Consider the following 20,342-nt stretch of genomic DNA (forward strand, 5'->3'; position numbering starts at 1 on the left):
GTAGAGGCCGGGAAAACAGTGGAAAAAAAAAAGAAAAATCAAACTAGTCCTTAAACCGAGATAAACTTTTATTTGTTTATTCATCATTAGAAATCCTTCAGATTAAGGTCCACTCATACAGGTTCAAAATTAATTACCATGAACGAGGTGCACTGAAACAGCGCGATCAATCTTGCGATCTATATTCATGATTGTGGCCCTAAATATTACATTATTCGTCCTTTTTGATCTTTCAGTCAATTCGTCCTGGAATAGCGTGCAATTGTCCTACAAATTTCGCTTGCTTTAACTTAGCGTGACTACTCTCAAATCAGAGTCACGCACATCACGCTTGGGTTCAACTGGAACGGGTTCGTTTACTTACATAGAAGGAGTGAACGCTTTGCTGACGGGCAATGCATGTTGGGCCTTAGTAGGGCGGAAGTGATTTTTGACTTAACTGGAGTGTTTATCTGCTGTTTAGGCGAATGTTATGGCTGTTTTTTTGTTATCTCTCGCTCCTGTATAGTCTCTAGTTTCTCCTGTTAAGGTAAGAGGTGTTTGATGTTTACTTAGCGAAATGCAAGTAAGAATTGCAAAATAAATTAAGATGCAATCAGCGTCATACTTAATTATCAGTGAAGAATTCGACTACTAAGCTTTCTGATTTACTTTGAAATATGCTCCAAATACGACAATGAATCACAGTTGAAGCACAGTAATTGAAAGTTATTAGAGTATTTAGTTGTTTGATTTTGAATTGCTTTTATGTTCTCTGATATCATGATGATATCTGGAGAGAAAGCGAGTGATAATTTCATCTCGGGTAATCAATTTATAGCAATATGGAATTTATGGACTGAAATTGTTTCTTCAAGAGGGAATGTTATAGGTTGATTAATAAGTTTGTGGTTTAATCGGCAAAGGTAGCGAGTCATTAAACAGTCAGCTGATAAATTCCGCTCAGCTACATAGGGCGACTTCATTATACTTATGTTCTACTAGGATAAAGAAAACAATGGTGTAAACGGCAACGCGACTACGACTTTGTTTCAGAACACTACGGGGCTACACGGAAATCTCTGTTTTCTTCTTTAGGAGGGAATGTTGTGATTTTATTAAAGGGTTTTTTTTTCATTGGCTAACGTATCACGTCATACAACTCCGTTGATAAATCTTAAATTCTATGAGTTAAACCAGTTTTCAAATATTTCATATGATTAAGAATCTAGAGATGGAAATTTAATCAATTGTCCCACAATGTAAGAGTCAGGCTAATAATCGTGTATTGATCACAGCATTTCAACTGCTTTACTGTTAGTCTTGTTATTGGTGTGTTTTGAAAGCGCTGTCATCAGTGCATTTTAATCCTCATTATAATTCTGACTATCAGACGTTGTTCCCTCATACTTCTGGTATTTTTTGCTATCAACATTTATGCTTTTTGATAGTAGACTTCTGTCTGGTAACTGGTCAATTTAGCTATAGTTAGAATTTCATTCTAATAATTTGAATAGAGTTTTACTTGCATATACATGACTGGCAACTAGATATTAGATTGCACAACAAGATCTCTTGATTGCATTTTTGGCAACTGGATATTAGATTGCATGGTTAGAAACTAGATCTTTAAATGGTGTGGATGGCAGCTAGATATTTAGATTGCATGGTTGCAACTACATCTTTAGATTACATGGATGGCAAATAGATCTTAAGGTTGCACTGGTTGCAACTACAGTGCACATGATCTTTTGATTGCATGGTTGGTTTAAAGGTGCAAAACTCTAGATCAAAAATTTATCTTTCAAATCAGCACTCTTAACCCCCACAGTATCAACCAGTGCTTTTCATTCAACTAGTTTATTCTTGTTTTCTTATCACCATATTCCTACCAATAGTGTAGCTCCATTTTGTGCATGAAAACACACACACAACCCACAATTTCTCCATTCACTTTGACAAAGGGCTGACGCTCAAAACATCAGCTTTGAAACTCTCTTTGGTGGCCAATTTGTGTCATCAACCCAGCTGATAATACTAAACTACCTTGTTATACTCTCCCACTGACGCAGCACCAGAGTTTCCTTAGAAACTTACATCCCTTATTATTCAATCTTAAGATTGCATGGTTGGCAACTAGACTTAGTGGCATGAATTAAGAAAGGCTTTTGACATTATATTTTGGTAAAGGAGAGAATGGTGAGGTTAGATGTCCAAAACTGAGCCAGCACAGTTGACTGGACTCATGTGAATGACTCCATAGAGCCAGGGATTCTTCTCTATACCATTCGCTAAGTAATCAGGTCCCAGGGAAGGCAGTGCACTGTCGTGTCACAACAACTAACTGTGAGATAAAATCAAACCAAGGGTTACTAATTAAAAGAACTTTTGGAGAATAGCTGATTTTATCTGAATTACAAAAGCCCTTTTTTTAGACGTTACAAGTGATAAGTAAATGAAAGAAATTAGGTAATGGAAGTATACCAAATAGATGAAAATATCCTTGATAAAATAATTGCAAATACACATAGCACAGCCACATGAAAGGAGCCAGTTGAGCAAACTGGCTGTCAGAGCTAACTGCCTACTGATTGATCATCAATGCTTTGTTACTAATACCTGCCCTCATAATTCTGACCATTGGTTAATTGCCACTCTGGACATTACCAATAACCACTGTATGGCTCAGAAATACCTAAATAAACTGAATACTCTGCAGGATACAATCCGTTATCAGTCAAAGTTTTTACTTTAACTGGTGTGTTAAATTATGATAGCTTAACACAGAGAATTATCTTTGCAGCCATTGTGAATGTTACTGGGGACGTAATTTCGCAAAAATTCATATTAAAACAGGCTATATTTTTATTGACCTATTATGTGCCTGATGTGTTGATCATTCATATATATATATATATATATATATATATATATATAGATACATATATATATATAGTTATATAGCTCTTTGGCATACAAAGCTTTGCTTTCATGTCCAAATTGAGCACTCTACTAGGATGAGTCACTGCTGCTAGCATTATGCATGCCCACTAGTTTTTCTAGTTTGAGCACTCTGGCATGGCTTAGATGATCCCACATGTGTGAGATCACTTGGGGTGGCTACATGGCCTTAGAGAAGGCCAAAACAGTACTGTCTGCAGTTAGTTAGTTATATATATATATATATATATATATATATATATATATATATGAAGTTTGCATGGCACTCATAATGCTTCTCTTTTTGTTATTTGATATAGAGAATTCTTATAAAAAGGGCTTTTTCTGGTGGAAATTGTTTTATTATTGGTGAGGGAAAGATTAATTTCCTAGGAGGATGAGACAAAACAGAACATAAATCCTCCTGTAGTGACCTCTAGATCATATACAGTAAATGGTTTTACTTGCTGTCAATCAACATCCCCTCTCTATTGTTCTATTCAAACCACTTGTATTATGAAAAAATAATATACTCAATCATGTGAAAGAAAAAAATGTAATTCGCTTGCCGGAAAATAGTGGGGGGGGGGGGGGGGGAGAACAACCCTGGGTGAGGCTTTTCCAACGAGTATTTTCATGTGGAACCTAATTAATTGAATTTATTTTGTAAGTAGTTTAAAATTTCGAATTCCAGATCAAGATAGTTTTGAACATATTTGATTGTTATAAATCCCTTTGTACCAACTACTTTTCTATAATTACTTTGTTAAAAAAAACTCTCAAGGGAAAAAACCCAAATTATTTAAACTATATAATTGCCACTGGCAGTAATGATTTTACCAACCTGTGTCTATTTAACTTAAGATTTTTTTTTTCAAGATACAGTGGAGATCAACTCCATTTTGTAACTTTATGGAAAATGTTTTGATTGTTTGTTTTTTTTTTTTAGCAGCTTGAGTAGTTAACAAGTAAATGCTTACTTGCCCAGGGAGAAGGGGGATTCCTTAAGGTATACTGAACAACACACAATGTCACACATTTAATTATGAAATGCTTTGTATCATTTTGAAGTTCACAGATAGAAATTGACATGATTGGTAAAGGAAATATAGAACTGGCATATCTTTTGGCAGTTACAGGTGAGTGCAAATGAAAGTAATTTAATTAATAGTCAATTTATCATTATAACTTAATTTTTTAGTTTTTGTTTCCTCAAAATATAAATGTAAGGTACTTTCATGGTTGTGTCACAGAAAATAACTATTAGAGGCCAATAGTTGATTGATGTCTTCTTTCTACAGTTGTAAGCTTTTCAAGTTCAAGTATGTGATTTTTTTGCTGACCTTTGCACTCCTCATCATATCTCAAAAAATAATCTCAAGTTCTTTTTCGTTTTTTGACCTCTGTTATGAAACAGGAGGGCCCTATGTGGGCAAATCGCACTTGCTGAACAGATATGTTAATAGCAATTCTCATGACACCGAAGCTTTTCGCGAAGGTAAGAAAACGTTTAACAATGAGCATAAAAATGATCCAATGATTTTTTAGAAAGTTCAGCGATCTAAGTCCTAAGCCATGTTCATTTGTCCTTTCAGCGAACATCCTTCTTAAAAGAGTACGTCTGGATCATAACATGATAGTAACACTTGTAATGGGGGATATTTCTGTTTCGGACTTTTTCCTCGAGAATGCAAGGGCTCTTGTTGTGTATGACATAACACAGAGACGTTCATTTGAGAAAGCAAAGGAGTTGGTTGATGAGTTCGCTCAACGGGCCAGGCCAGGTGCCTTTGTAGCTCTTGTGGGGAATAAAGCGGATCTTGAAAGTAGAAGGGAGGTGTCTTTTAAGGTAAGTAATGTGGCCATGTTTATATAATGCTAGTGTGCTACATGTGGTAAACATGAAATCACATAGGTCAAAAGGTTTTTTTTTAATGGTTTTTGTAGAGAATGATGCAAACCATCTTTGAGAAAGGATGGTAAAGTGAGGTGGTTTATGAAAGCTCTTTGGATGATTTTTGTAAGATTTCTTATTATGTCCTTGGTATAAAATCATTTGTCAGGTTGTATCTTATGGAGAAGAATGCATTTTTAGTAAGTGCTTATTTACACTGCGACTTTACATGTATCTTGCTGTATTAACGTCAAAACATGGGAATTTCCGACGTGTATTTTAAAATCTTGTTTGTTACGAAACCCGCGTAGAGCAACTATATCAGGCACTTGACATCCAGCTCGCTAAAAGGCAGACTTCCCAGTTTCAACCAAAGTCAACAACACCATGCTCACCAGGCATATGTCAACAATCTGACGTTGGCACCTCGCAAGTAACCTTTTCATAACATTGACGTAACAAAGCGACCTATTAGAATGAACTATTCTTGTTTGCCTTTTTTGTTTGTAAGACAGAAAACAATGAGTTAATTCACATACGGTTGAATGAGGAAGGAATCATGTTACCCGATTGTCACAATCAATGACATCACAGCAAAAGTAACGAATTAGTTTTTCAGGAGGCAGAATTACATCATTTTACCAATACTCCTCCTTGGACTTTAATGATGACTGACGCTCAGGTTGTCAAAAGAACAATCACTACTAATGACAACAGTGCTTCTCAAGACTTCTCTTACCAGACTTTATTGCAAAAATTTAAATTTTCAACAAAAATTGATTAGACCTATTTTTTCGGTAATCAATGGTATACTACATTTCTTTTCCTCGTATTCTCCAAATTAACTCAGAGTTATTCCAGAGATGCAGCTTACACACACTGTTAAATTAGTGGTGGAAGATTTCCCGTTTTATATGTTGTTCTTTTAGGAAGCTCAGGATTATGCAGATGGAAACAATATTGTTGAGATTTTGATGGAAGTGTCAGCACTAACAGGCGAAAATGTGGTAGACCTTTTCTCCAAAGTAGGTAGGTAGAATTGACTATTCATTGATCTAAAGGGGTAAGTTTCAAAAGAAACTGTGGTGCTGTGTCGGTGGGAGAGTATAACAAGGTAATTAAGTATTATCAACTGAGCTGATAACGTAAATTGGCCAACGTAAAGAGTTTCAAAGCAGACGTTTTTAGCGTCAGCCCTTCGCAGGAGCGATTGGAGGAGTTGTGGGTTGTGCGTGTGTTTATACGCAGAAAATGATTAAGAGTGCTGATTTGAAAGATAAATTTCTGTTCTAGAGTCTTGCAGCTTTTCGAACTGCCTAGATATAGGGGAAAGGCCGCACACTCTTAATCCCCACCGTATCAACGAGCGCCTTTTATTTAACTGGCCCTGGGGATTAAGAGTGCTGATTTGAAAGATGTTTCACCAATGTATAACAACTTTTTGCAAAAGTTTATACATTAGTGAAACATTGGAAGACGGTTAGGTGACTGATTCCGAGAACACCATCGCGACGTAGAAAGAAGTGACAAGGACGCATCCAAACCAGTCGCCAGAGACTTTAATCTCCTTAACCATTCTGAGCAGCGTATGGCAGTTTGCGGCCTTTCCCTACATGTAGGCAGTTCGGAAAGCCGCCAAACTCTAGAGCAAAAATTTATCTTTCAAATCGGCACTCTTAATCCCCACGGTATCAGCGGGTGCTTTTTCATTCAACTAATTTATTCTTGTTTTCTCGTCACCATATTCCCACCAATAGTGTAGCTCCATTTTCTGCAGATAAACATACACACAATCCACAATGCCTCTAATCGCTCTGACGAAGGGCTAACACTCGAAACGTCAGCTTTAAAATTCTTCACGGTGGCTAATTTACGTTATCAATTAAGTTGATAGTGCTAAATTACCCTATCCATTGATCTGTCTTAAAAAGTGAAAGTAGAGTCTGCACTTGAACCCATTGGCATGTGAGGTACCAGAGCAGCTTGCGATTTAGGGCTCTAATCATTTCACTGCACCATCTTGCAACAAACTGCCTTATCAATTACACTGCTTTTTTAAGTAGATGTGTTTACTCTTAATATGTGTTTGGCAAATGATATGCTTTGCACGCATTGCAACACTCTCCTTCTGGTTTTGTATAAAACCTACGTTGAGATAGAATTCCCTAGTATGCGTCGGCCAGAGGCGACTCAGGCGGAAGAAAATATGAAAGGACTTATCATAACATAATTTAAAAGAGAATGCTTTGTAAATTATCACATACTCCACTCTTGTATGAAGCCAGACTTGCTGATAACATGGAGCTCGGCCATGACAGTGAATGAGAAGCATTGCCGAAAGCTTCAGAAATTCTACCAACGCAATTCCTGCCGAGTGATCATTGTGGAACATTCTCCAGCACTCATTAATGGAAATGAGAACACTTTCAGTGGATAAGCCTTGACAGAAATCTCATTTTTTTTGCAGACAAGTGTTTGTCAATAATTTAGTTGACCTGTTGTTGCGTTTAATACTCTTATGATAAAAAAATTGTTGAGTATGGGTTTCTGACTAAAGAGGAATCGAAGGGGTGACTGTGGGAAAATATTAGTTACAAGTGTATGTCTGTTGTGGCAGCGGTTGCTTTTATCAAGCATGTGCTTGGATGGCTAGCGGTCATTTCCCCCCCACCCTCTCCCCCCCCCCCCATTCCTGGAAAAAAGACAAAAAAATTGGGAATAGCAGAATCTTTTTTTATGTTTGCCAGAAGAAAAAATAAGTATAATGTTTTGTTCATGGTTTTATAACTAGGTTGCTCTTGTTATCTAAACCAGTTATATCAATTTGTCTGAGCTGTGTTTAGTTGTCTTAATGTGAAACCCTAGCACTTCTTTCCTATTAATAAAGGTTTCCAGGTATAGTTTGTCAGAAAAGCCTTTATGTCTAATAGGTGTAGGCATTATTTAGGATATGGAGGGACAAAGCTGACAGGGAATTGTCATGTGGTGCTTAGTTTTTTTTCGAATCATTCGATTTTGTAGCGAAACGTTCAGCTGGAACCCAACTCGTAGTCAAACAAAAGCTGGCTTTGAGAAGGAAAACTTTGAATCTGAGTGGGCGGAATTTGAACAGCGTTGAGATGGAGTTTCTCATGAGCATTTTTATGTGGAGGCCTTTGTTACCTGCATATATCCAATCGCTGAATTTGAGCTACAACAATTTGTTAAATCTACCTGGTTTGTATTTGTTCCCATTGGAGAGCTTGACGTGCCTAAAAGTGAATGACAACAGATTGTCCTTTCTGCCTAAAAGCATGCGATGGTTGAAAGGACTTCAAGAGGTGGACTTGAGAAATAACCAACTGAAGAAACTTGATGTGGTTAGAGAACTGCCTAACCTTAGAAAACTATTGGTTGAAGGAAATCCGCTCACACTAGAGGAGATCAGAAGTCTTATTAAGCATGTGGATAAGACTACAAGAACGATCTTCGTAGACATTGCAGGTAGTGTTACATGTATATGTGGCAATAAATCTTTTCTATACTCCAGTACAATGTTATCTTGGAGTAAGGATTGTGTGTCTAGCGCTGTGCTGATTTTTATCTTAATGTAGAGTTTCTGAAGGAATTTCCTTGGTCAGATTAGAGCTTCAAGTAGGTCAAGCCTGTCGTTCCGTCGTCGCGTAGAGATCCAAATTGGCGTATACAGTAGACTCTCGTTATTGAACACACCCACGAGAGGGGGGGGGGGGGATGAGGGTTGGGGGAAGCTTTCGCGTCCGTAAGAGCGAGGGTCTGTAATAGCGGACTACGAGAGAAAAAAATTGTTTTGTCTTGCAACATATGAGATAATATGTAACTACGCAAAAATAAAGTTTCTAACATGAACCGGAAAAAGATCTGGCCGCAATTAAGCGGGAAATTTTCATGTTCGCACCCAATTGAAGAATGGTTTCTTTCTTTTCCTTTATAGTAATGTCACTTTATAGTGTGTTAGTCAGGATTTAAGACGAAGTGTCCGCTATAGCAAGAGAAAAAAGAAGTGAAATGTCGCGCGGGGGGTTATGAAAGTGTCCGCATTTCCGCAATAGCGAGAGTCTGTTATAGCGGGAGTACTTTCAGTCATTTCTTTCTGCGTTTCTCCGGGGGATGCCTCTTGTCTGCAATGGTAGGGTGTCAGTAATAGCGAGGTGTCCGTAGGGCGAGAGTCGATTGTACACTTAAAAATGCAACCTTCGCTTACTCTTTTATTTATCATGATGATTGATATTAATATGAATCGTTGCAAGCTTCGTCTGATAATCCCTTTGTGGGCATGTTTAATTCAAATTTGCCAACCAATCGTTCTGGCTCTAGAGTCTCGGGGTGTGCACTTGAAAAAAGCGTAACCGTCGGAAACAGGCTGGTTTTGTTGTTGAATGCAGTGTTCGTGTACGTCACAACTTTAGAAACCATTTTCCAGACATTTAAAATTAAAAATGGTACAATAGAACCAGGCTTGCTCACTATACAAGAAAGATGAAAAATCCCGTCACTATTTTGCGACAAGAAAATGTTGAGGAAGTCTTATGTCACAGATTTAGCTGAAGTTTTGAAAAAAATCATTTTCTCTTCTACCGAAAACATTTAATCTTCCAACAGTTGATACGACTTTCATGGAAGTTAATTTTAGTAATGTGCTCCTTGTATTACATGTATCACCCTCCACTTAACAATTGGTTCATACGTCAGCGTGCGTTCATCGAGATATGAAGCACGCGGGAAGTTTGTAGAGTACAAAAGATCCCAATTGCTTCATATCTCGATGAACGTACAGCTGATGTATGAACCAATTGTCTTAAAACATTTTCAACCCGATGGTTTAAATGTTGTAAAAGGGTTACTACTCCCTCTGTTACGCTTCAGCGCGTTGATAATTTTGTTTCAGGAAAACATTTCGCTACGCTGCAAATGATCTTGTCTTAGATTGATCAAAAAACTCACAAGTGAATTCATGCGTGTAAATGAACTTTATTTTCTGATTGAATACAAAATTCTCTCATTCAAAAGAAAAACAAAGATGCTGTCTGTTGGCCGACGTCATGAGCGTGCACAGTAGGAATATGAAGCACGCTCACGCAATTGAATTTGATTAGACAAAGTTACTACTTATGTCATAAAAGGTCATGATGTATCATAGAAATGTTCTTTGTTTCTCACTTTACTGTTCTACAATAGGCAATTAGTGCAATATCACATTTTACTTTTCCCTCACTTGCAGCTGTAGCTCCTCCTCCTCCTGAAATTTTGGCGCAAGGACATTCCGCAAGACTGGTTTATGAAGAGGCCCTTAGAGATGGATTTGTGAATGTTTATCGCGGTCGCATAGTCTTGGTTGGCCAGGATCGTGCCGGTAAAACAAGTTTAAAGAAGACTCTTTTAGGTCTGCCATTTGACTTCAAGGAACAGAGCACGGACGGGATCGAAATAGAGCCATCAAAGTTCGAAATTGAAGTTGAGCAAACTAAGAACTGGACTCCTAGTTGTGCGAACAAGTCAAGTTTCTCTGATTGTTTGGAATGTACAACGGATATAGCAAAACTGTTAGCGACAAAAAGGTATCACATGATTGTTGGTGATAAGACGGAAGGCTCGGAAATGAAATCAGTAGGGGCACAGCATCAGGAAGAACGCAGAGTGGAGTCAGGAGAGGAATTGCACACAAAACATATTGTCGCCGATCAGGTCCGTTTACTATGTTTTTACTCTGAAACCCGACTTTTTATGAATGATCTCAAACGAATTCACACATTTAATGCTCATTTCATTGTTTTGACATGAGGGGGTAGATCGACATCTTCTGTGTAAATGAAGATGCATCAACATATGTATCCTATATATATTGATATCTCGTCCTATTTCAAAATGCCAGGTTTCCGTGTACGAGGATCCGGCCACTAAGTTTCCAGATAGATCCGAGCCTTTAAGCGAAGTTCATGAAGGAGATAATCTAAGCACAAAGTCCAAAATGGCTATCAACGCCACCGTACTTCCTATTGCCGTTGAAAAACAGGCTGATGAACTCCTAAAGAACATGATAATTGAAGGTGAGGATGCTGATGGTGCACATATCGAGAAAGGATCCACGATAACCGCAGATGTGTGGGATTTTGCGGGTCAGCAAGTGTACTATGCTGCTCACCCGGTATTTCTTTCGTCAAGAGCTGTGTACATCGTAGTTCACAACCTTAACAAGCCACTGAATGCCCGGGCTCAGCCATGTGTCAGAGAGGGAACTCATGAAGTACCTTTGGAGAACCCGAGCAACGAGACAAATCTGGAGAACTTGCTGTCGTGGCTCGTGACAGTTCATAATATGACACCAACTGGAGAAGAAATGGTTGAAACGTCTAACGAGCTCCCCTATCTCCGACCTCCAGTGTTCATCGTCGGCACCCATGCTGACAAGCCATATGAAGATACTAAAGATGTTACATCCAAGATACTTCGTGAGATTTCCAGTAAGGAATATGGAAAACATGTGATCCGACCATTCTTCTACATTGATAACACTCAAGGAGACAAATCATTCGCACGGAAATTCTGGAATTTCTTTAAATTTCAAAGAAATCCTCAAGCAGGTAAATCATGTGTTTGGGTTCAACATGATGTGTTCATGAAGTTGGGTTTATTGTGATTTCTATAGCGAACAGACAAACTCATCGTTAGATAAAGTTGATTGAATTCACTAAAGATTTATCGGTTGCTTTTTCACATCTTATTCCTTATTCCCTATTCTTATTCTTTTGTCCTAATCTGGATATTTAACTCTTTATGATGTTGGCACCTTGTTAGTGCTCCGGTTATTCTGGGATTTTTTTTGTATGTAATTTTCTCTATTTTCCTTTTCTTTTTTCTTGTATTAACCTGGACTGCATATGTAAATACCATAGCGAATGTTTTTGCTGACCAAATTATCTTCAACTAGTGAAAGTTATAATACTTTGCAAGGAAGTGATTTAGAGTTCTGCGGTAGAAATAGACCTTTCCGAGTACGAAATTGGGGATCATGGTCTAAGTTGGCATCAAACTCCTATCGAAAGTCCAAGGAGAAATCTCTGCCCCTCCCTGGCTTCTCTCAACAGCACTAATTGTTTCACATAATTTATAATTGAAAGGTCAAGAAGAAGACAATGATGGCGCTAGTGCTGATGGAATTCATGCTCTTCGAGCGAGAATCCTGGAAGTACTTCGAAAGGAACCTTACATGGGAGAGAAGATACCAGTGAGGTGAAGTATGATGTATAATGATATAAGCGCAAGAGATGTTCAGCTCATTTTTTTTAACAACAGCTGTACTGAAACGTAGGAATGGCTTTCACAGCCGGTTTCGCTTCTTGTCGGGTTCGCTACGTTCAATTTCGCTACATGTGCGCTACATACAGGCCGAATTCGCTGCTTACTTCATTCTACCATTCTATGCTTCCGCCACGATTTATGTATACCTTTTTGTAAGTTAGGACTGATTACAATTTTTTTTTATTTCTAGATGGTTTAACTTTGAAAAGGTCATTGAAGCTTTGGTAGCTGACAATGTATACCACACGAATACTGTCCATCTTCAAACCTATGCCAAGGATGTGTGTTTCATAGAAGACGATGGACAGTTTCACACCATGTTGAATTTCTATCACGACTTAGGAATGATTGTTAAACACCGCAGTACAGTCATTCTGAAGGCGCAGTGGTTAATCAATCTATTCAAGAAGCTTATAACCATCCCAGCATTCAAAAAAGCGGTAGGATAAGATAATCTACTATGCATCGAGATGATTACAGATGGCAGGACTTGTTACCTTCCTCCCGCTTGCGCTTTACGAAAAAACGTTAATTCGATTGTCTGTTTGTTGGTTCCCTTGTATTTTTTATTTTATTGGCACTCTATAAAACATTTTAAGTTTTCTCTATATCGTTCATGTGTCTCCCCCTCTCCTCCATTCCAATACCGCCTAGTTAAAAAAAAAAATAGTCCTTACTATAATGTGACATTATTTGGGAGTGGGGAGGTAAGGGGGACATTAAAGTAACTAATTAGGGATGAATTGCAACTTTTCCTATTATGTTGAGTACGTGGACGTAGCTTGTCCATTTACTAAGGGGAGGCGTACCAACTACTTTTGTCACTCATTGTACCCTTAGTTATGGGGAATAAGGAAATGTTTTAGTCCACTGCAAAATAAATAGGGTATTTTTAAAGGAAAACTGTTAGATTGATCTTATTTTAAAAAGGGAATTGGTTGTTTCAGGATCCTGTGCACTCCAAGTGCTGGCTTGAGCTCGAGAGAAGTGGTGTGCTTAAGATGGAGCTTGTTGATCATGTTTTCTCACCCCTTATTCAGCAAGGCGTCAACAAGGGAGACATCTTGGATATGATGGAGCAGTTTGGTTTGATTGCCAAATACTCACCATCTCCGGCTGACGTTCAGTACTTTGTACCATGTCAACTGAGGTCTTCGCCTGAAGAGCTTTGTAAAATGGAGCCATCATGTACGGATCCTTGTCCTTTGTATCTTCATTTCCAAGAAGGCTTTGTCCCGCATGGTCTTTTTACTCGCCTTGTTTCAAAATCGGTTGCCTGGTGTGGTGCAAATGGATCGTCACAGCCTCCAAAGCTCTACCAGAATGGTGCATGGTTTGTTCTTGAAGGACGCGTCATACATGACATGATTCTGATTTGCAAAAAGAAGTTCATAAAAATCCTCTTGAGACAAAGAGTTGATGAAGCAGTTCTAGTGTTTAATTCAACTATGGCAGAAGTTGCCAGAAATGTGCGATTGTTCATGGAAAGAATTTTAGAAAAGATGTCACAGGAGGTCCCATACTTGAGCAGGATGCAGTATGAATTTTGTGTTGAATGCCCCTACTGTCAGCAGGGAGGTCGCAAGTGCACAGACCACAACCAACTGTCCTGTGCAAAAGAAGACTGCTTACACCTGCTTGAATTGAGACAAGGACAGGCTTTGATCTGTATGGAAAGCATGTCTAATAAAGTACTTACAGTTCCTGGACAAGAAAAATGGTTTTTGAACCAGGTATGAAGCATTCTTGGTATGTCTTCACAAGAAGTAACTGAAATCAATTAAGAAGAGCTTATAATAGCTGCAATGATATCACAATTTGCGATGGCAGTCGTATGAATCGGAATACCCTGTTTAGAAAATCTTGATACAGATTGAGATATGATAGTGTCCAAGAAGGATCTCGGATTTGAGGTGATAACAGCTTCGTCGAGATCCTAAAGTAATTCAGCAATGGAAATACTGTATGAAGTTGAATGTTTTGCAATTGCGTAATTAACGTTTTGGGTGATTCGAGACATGTATGTAGGCGCTCAACCAGTTCGTTTCCCTCCGTCTGGTTATACTTTTGTGAAGGGAAACGAGAAGATTATATTTCTCTAAGAAAGTAGTTTTTCAGTGAAACTGTTTTATATACCGTACTTGGAAAATGAAATACTTTTCCTTAATAATAATAATAATAATAATAATAATAATAATGTTTTGATGTCATTATCCAAAAGGATTTGACTCCGTCAGTGATAAGAACCGCACAAGTTGCATCAGTACGTGGTCATGCAGCAAAGTGCGACAATACTTTGAAAGTTACTCTCCTGGCCAATGAGTGGAATTCATCAAGGGGGGGTTTGTCCACCATCAACAGACACCTTGCCATCCACATGGCCAAACGTAGTGAGGTAGAAGTCACTGTCTTGGTCCCACAATTTGCTTGTTCTGAGGAAGAGAAGAGAGCTGCAGAAAGTCACAAGGTTATCATCAAAGAAGCAGAGAGACGTCCAGGCTACGACCCTCTTGACTGGTTAAGCTTCCCTCCGAAAGACCTAATAATTGACGTGGTCGTGGGTCATGGAGCCAAGTTAGGTAAGCAAGCCCAGATCATTAGGGAGTCCCATAGTTGCCAATGGGTACACGTAGTGCATACTGCGCCCGAAGAGCTAGGAATGTTCAAAAACTACTCGACAGCCATTGCCAGAGGAGAAGAGAAGACTGCAGCCGAAGTAGATTTGTGTAAATTGACAAATCTAGTTGTAGCAGTAGGACCCAAGTTGACGGAGGTCTACTCTGCCTATCTTCGCTCATGTGAAAAGCAACAAGATATCATGTCGTTCACTCCTGGCACATTCAAGGAATTTTCTACTCTAAATCATTCCTCAGTTGACTCTGAAAAGTTTAGGGTGTTGACCTTTGGTCGTGGTGACCCTGAGGACTTCGGTCTAAAAGGGTATGATATCGCTGCTAAAGCAGTAGCTGAACTGAAAGACAACTCCTACCATTTGATCTTTGTGGGTGCACCTGATGGCAAACAGGAGGCAGTTGCGGAAGATTTGCTGCAGAATGGTATTTCTAAACGTCAGCTGACAGTGAGAAGGTTTTTGCAAAGCAAGGAGAAATTGAAAGATTGTTTTCGTGAAGTTGATCTCTGTATCATGCCATCCCGCACGGAAGGGTTCGGCTTAACCGCGTTGGAAGCCTTGTCAGCTGGTCTTCCCATTCTTGTAAGTGGAAACTCGGGTTTTGGAGACGCACTGAGCACTGTATCATTCGGCACATCTTTTGTGGTTGATTCTGAGGACCCTAAAGTGTGGGCTGAGGCAATTGATGGTGTCCGAAAGAAGAACAGATCACAGCGTCTTAAAGAGATTGAACAACTGAGGACATCATATGAAGAACAGTTCAGCTGGGAGAAACAGTGTGACATTCTTGTTGATAAGATGTGGGACAAAGTTCATAGGACAGGTATGTTGTATTATTTTCCCGTACATGGTCCTGCTAACAAGGAAAGATCTCATTCATTTGAGCGTTGTACCTACCATAAAAAAAACGAAATCTGAGTACCTGATTGGATAAGTGTCCCTCTCAGCCCTGATTTGGGCGGATATTTTTTTACTAGCGGTGGGCTCGGCACCGAGCCAGATCATATACAAGTTTTACGCAGCTTGCAATGGCGAGACCGGAAAAATTCCTAGTGGGTTAAAAAAATATTCACGTTAAACTGAAACTTCTTTCTTTAATAAGATGGATTTTTTCTCTGTCATAACTGAAACCTTCTCAAACCTAAAATCATTTTGCTTCTAGGGCTGCTCGAACGAACTATCCAGAATCTTCAGCGGATGCAACTCTGCGCGAGCACGGCCAACAACAACACTACCTTGACAGAGGAGTTAACGACGATTGTATCAGATAAGGGCTTTAGAATTTCTGACAATCAAGGGTCAGGAAACTGCATGTTCCATGCTTTGTCAGAACAACTAGAAATCGTCAAAGGAATCAAAATCCAACATGGCCAGTTGAGACAGTCTTTAGTTCAGTACCTCAGGGAAAACCCCAAACTGGTGAGTTGCTGTTATGCTCAGAAGTAAAAAGAAGTAGAGGTTGATCTGTAGGTTTGTTTTCTGTGTTATTTCTCTCTCTGTTACATGAAGAGCTCCTCGTCCTTGGTGGGACACTTGTCACTTTCACACCAGATATCTTCAAGCGTATATCAGGTATACTTGAGAATGTTTCGACAATTTTTCCACTCGTGGAGAGAGGCACTTTGACAGTAGTGTGTCTTCTCTTAGAGCTCGATAATACCGGAACCCTATATAGGCTTGTGTCGAAAGCTCTTAGTCCACGAAGTCTCTGCCCACATTCTCATAAAATTGAAATGGACTCTTTGGCAGAGCGTTGTACTTAATTATGTAAGTCGCACGCTTACTAAAATATTCTTTTCAGAATCAATTCAGAATCAATGAGCTACCGTCAATTTAGCTCAGCTCTGAATAAGGCGAACATGTTTATTGAAGACCTTCTCACCAGTCTAAACGATATTTTTCTTACACTGAATGTTTTGGTTTTCTCTATTTAAGGACTTAGTGGACATTTAACTTGCTCGGTCGCATTTGTTTAAATTCTCATTTTCTAGAAGTGTAAGGGTACCTATGAACGGCTAAACATTTAATCGAGATAGGTTTATGGCGAGTCTGTCTGTCACCAAAAGGGTTCATGATCATGTTGAGACGCAACTGCTGCTGCCCATTTAGATTCCTGTGGTGCGACACTTACGTGATGTTTGTTTTAGCTTTTGCCGTTTGCTCACTGCGCTCAAAAGTTATCACTGACCTTTCCACTGTAAAGAAGTTAATTTTTTGTGGAGTTTTTCTTGAATTATGCTCGGCCCTGTTCAAAAGCTATTTGGAATTCTTTTCTTACAGCCGAATGGAACAGATCTGTGTCACTTTGTCCATGGCCACGAAACATGGGCTGATTACCTGACATATATGAAACAAGATGGCGCCTGGGGTGATCACCTCATTCTCTGTGCAGCAGCGAATTGCTTTGAGACGTGCATTCATGTGGTCAGCAGTCTACACAATGATGTAGTCATCAGGCCACATTGTCCTGTTGACGAAAGCAAGCCACTAGTACTGGGGTATATTCATCAGGTGCACTATGTCAGTCTTCAACCTATACAAGGTAAGAAGGGAAAAGCCCACGTCACGCGCTTTTCAATTTGGAAATGACGAAGATCAATTAACATCCGTAGTGAAATTCGAAAACCCTATGTTTCCTATGCAAAGCACTAACTGGGTCGAAGGATTAACCATCGAACTGTTAACTCCTCTCGAATCACTACGATGGTTTGTTAGTTGATCTTTTCTCAGAGATAACTGTGAGAATGAACTAAGCTTTCCACTTTCCTGCTGGAAAAACACAGCAGTGTCTTTAGTGACTTGAAATGTACCACTGATATCGTTTCACGAGTCGTGCATAGTCATAACAAAAGCTATTAACTATACCTTAATTTTTTTTCTTCTTTTATATTCCGCGGTGGGTTTTAGAAATTATACATTTTAGTTTGAGGGATCTTTTACAGTCTGTTTGGAAAGATGGTAACTGAAAAAAATGTCTCTAGAGCGAGTTGTGCATACATTTTTGTGGTTGTTAAGTTATATTATGATATGCTATTTGTATTTGAACAAAAGTCGCTTGCTAGGAGAACATTATAAAGAAAACAAGCTTCAGTCAGAGGTATTCACGAATCACAGCTGCTCAATGTACCTGAGGACCAGGGATGGTACTATTGTGAGAACACTTGCTTCCTACCATTTGGCTGGGTTATATCCTGGACCTTGGTTTTTCATGTCGGCTGAGTTTGTTGTCGATCCGCGCCTTTACTCTCGACGTTTTTCTTCAGGTTCTCCTCGTTTTTATTCTCATTAAATTAACATTCCGAATTCCAATTACTTGCGGAGAACCATACTCTGGGAAATGTGAAGTTTTTGTTCATTAATTTTGGTTTGTTTTCTTGTTGCATTTACAGGCTAAAAAAAGTGTTTCGGCAGCTATAGCTACAAACCAGGAGGACCTTAACGAAGAAACAGAACGCAACTAGAAAAAACTGCAAAATTTTAGAACTTCTCTCACGAAACTTTATTTTTAGCTGAAAAGAAAGGTTTAGATAAAACAGCATTTTAGAGGTCGCAGGTCTTTTGGATTGGATTGAGCTTAAGTCGCTGAATTGCTATGGAGTTTTCGTGGTTTGATTGAAATTTTGATATAGAGTAATTCTTAACTGACTGTAAAAAGTCATCCTGTACTGATTTTGTCTTCTTTATATCGGTCTGTAATTGGTCTAGAAACTCGCCCAATGTGCGAAAGAAATCAGATGCCAAACGGAAAAGAATCGCGACTGATCGTTGGCCCCCAATTTTTGTAGTTTGCTTGTATTTCCTTTGAAACCTCATCGGCTAATAAAGATGCAAAACTTCGTTATTATTGGCTGTTGTAATTACTTTGGTTTTTGGGTTAGGCCGGCCAGTTGAAAATTATTCCAAAAAACCATGAATTGCGTATTTCTGTTTTGCATTTATGGAGCATCTCTCATCCGGGATATTCATATGTCTAGTTGGTGCCATTGTACGTTGGTGCCGCCGTTGTGTGTTGACTTTTACAAGCTTTAGTTAACAGTTTACTTTACATTGAAGTGCTTGGAGGGAAAATTTCCGATCGTTAATTCATCCCTTATCAAATAAAATTCAATAGACCTTTGTCTTCATATACGTATGTAAAAGCAAGCACTAAAATCGAGTATTTGTAGAGTATCACAGTTGTGTTCTGTACTATATGTTCATAGATAGATCATGAAATACAGTAAAATAAAAAGATTCGAACATAGAAAGATTTTCCTTTTGTTGTCTGTTTTCCCCTACATTGTACTTTCCTTTCTCGACCATGAAACACCTATAGAAGGAAATTGTCGGGAATACTTAGTTCAAACTGGCTGAAACTTAAGTGAAACTAAGACGGGAGTGTTTGGTTATATCTTCGAAGATAAATGAAGTGTTCCTTGGAGCTATGTCTCAACTATTTGATGAAGCGGTGTCCTTAACTCCTTTCCAGGTAATAAGTGTCCGACTTGGAATGTGCTTGTGTTAAAACTTTTATCATCTTGATAAGCAGTATTTGAATCATAAACTTCTGTGGAAATGGTACACGAGAGTGGCCTTTACTTTTGAGCCGTTATTCAACCTGTACTCTTCAGTGCTAGGTAGTATTTCTTCTTTCGAGGCTAAAATTCAGGAGCTGTACTGGATTTTTGATTATCTCTTCGTCTTATCTAAAAAATGGACTTACCGAATTTTTGTAAGGTTTTCACGCTGTAAGATTGTCATAAGCTTATTTACGGTAACAAAAACTTTCAAACATGGTTAACACTCGTGCAGTGCAGTTTTCGTCTCTGTCAAAAACTTATACAAATCGTAATGTCGGAGTGATTGTGATCATGATGTGGTCCCACGCGCAAGTTCCATCGCGACATATATATGGTGGCAATCTTCGACCACCGCTGTGAAACAAACCTCATAAATTAAAATGGCGCATGTTACATAGGCTAATGTAGCACAATTCGCCGTCTTAGACAAGGCAATTGGGGCATTGCAGTTTTCTTGAACTTGCCATGAGTTAGGGCGGCATATCGCTCTTTCTGGAGTTCACTAACAACTTCATTTAACCTTTCAAATGAGAAAGATGATAAATTTTGAGCAAGACAAAATGATTTTAAAATGTTTTTCCGTCTCGTCTCGTTCTTATTGTCATATGGGGCTTTCGACATTGCTTATCGTGGCTGTATGCTAGACGCGTGTCAACCATGGTCCTTATGATGGTGTAACTCATCGTGGGGTCTCTGTGACCCAGTAGTAAGGCATCGGAGCCAGAAATCATAAGGTCTGACATAAGGTCGAGACAAGACGAATGAACATCTCCTCCACAACCGTTCAAATGTAGCTTACCTACTTTTTGTTTCACCGTTTTTCAGTTTATTTATTTAACAACTTTATTGGGTACGTCTACAAGCTCAAAATGAATACATATACAAGGAAAGAGACAAAAAATGGATAGACATACGCCAAAAGGGTCAGTGCGAACGGGACATGGAGTCCCATGCGGGGCACTACCCTTGATAAAAACGAAAAAAAAAAAAAAAAAAAATGAAAAATGTAAAAACGTACGGT

At 38.8% G+C, this 20,342-nt stretch overlaps 1 protein-coding gene across 1 annotated transcript; it reads left to right on the forward strand.

Moving 5' to 3' along the window:
- The first annotated feature begins 423 nt into the window (after positions 1 to 423).
- LOC136280904 (uncharacterized) lies at positions 424 to 18,978 on the forward strand. Its single transcript, XM_066166714.1, has 15 exons — positions 424 to 529; positions 3,991 to 4,058; positions 4,337 to 4,417; positions 4,515 to 4,768; positions 5,743 to 5,842; positions 7,835 to 8,296; positions 10,053 to 10,516; positions 10,704 to 11,412; positions 11,950 to 12,061; positions 12,321 to 12,570; positions 13,078 to 13,863; positions 14,352 to 15,585; positions 15,925 to 16,181; positions 17,043 to 17,304; positions 18,152 to 18,978. Exons 2-15 carry the CDS (start codon positions 4,010 to 4,012, stop codon positions 18,154 to 18,156), a joined length of 5,025 nt encoding a protein of 1,674 aa, XP_066022811.1. The 5' UTR covers positions 424 to 529; positions 3,991 to 4,009; the 3' UTR covers positions 18,157 to 18,978.
- Positions 18,979 to 20,342: the final 1,364 nt, after the last annotated feature.

This window comes from Pocillopora verrucosa, chromosome 5 (genome assembly GCF_036669915.1).
Source record: "Pocillopora verrucosa isolate sample1 chromosome 5, ASM3666991v2, whole genome shotgun sequence".
Taxonomy (NCBI): domain Eukaryota; kingdom Metazoa; phylum Cnidaria; class Anthozoa; order Scleractinia; family Pocilloporidae; genus Pocillopora; species Pocillopora verrucosa.

Bases quoted from the DNA above. Each gene is read 5' to 3' on its own strand.
- LOC136280904 (XM_066166714.1), top strand. From the start codon at position 4,010: ATGATTGGTAAAGGAAATATAGAACTGGCATATCTTTTGGCAGTTACA. The intron at 4,418-4,514 runs GTAAGAAAACGT...TTGTCCTTTCAG, and splicing joins CACCGAAGCTTTTCGCGAAG to CGAACATCCTTCTTAAAAGA. The intron at 15,586-15,924 runs GTATGTTGTATT...TTTTGCTTCTAG, and splicing joins GGACAAAGTTCATAGGACAG to GGCTGCTCGAACGAACTATC.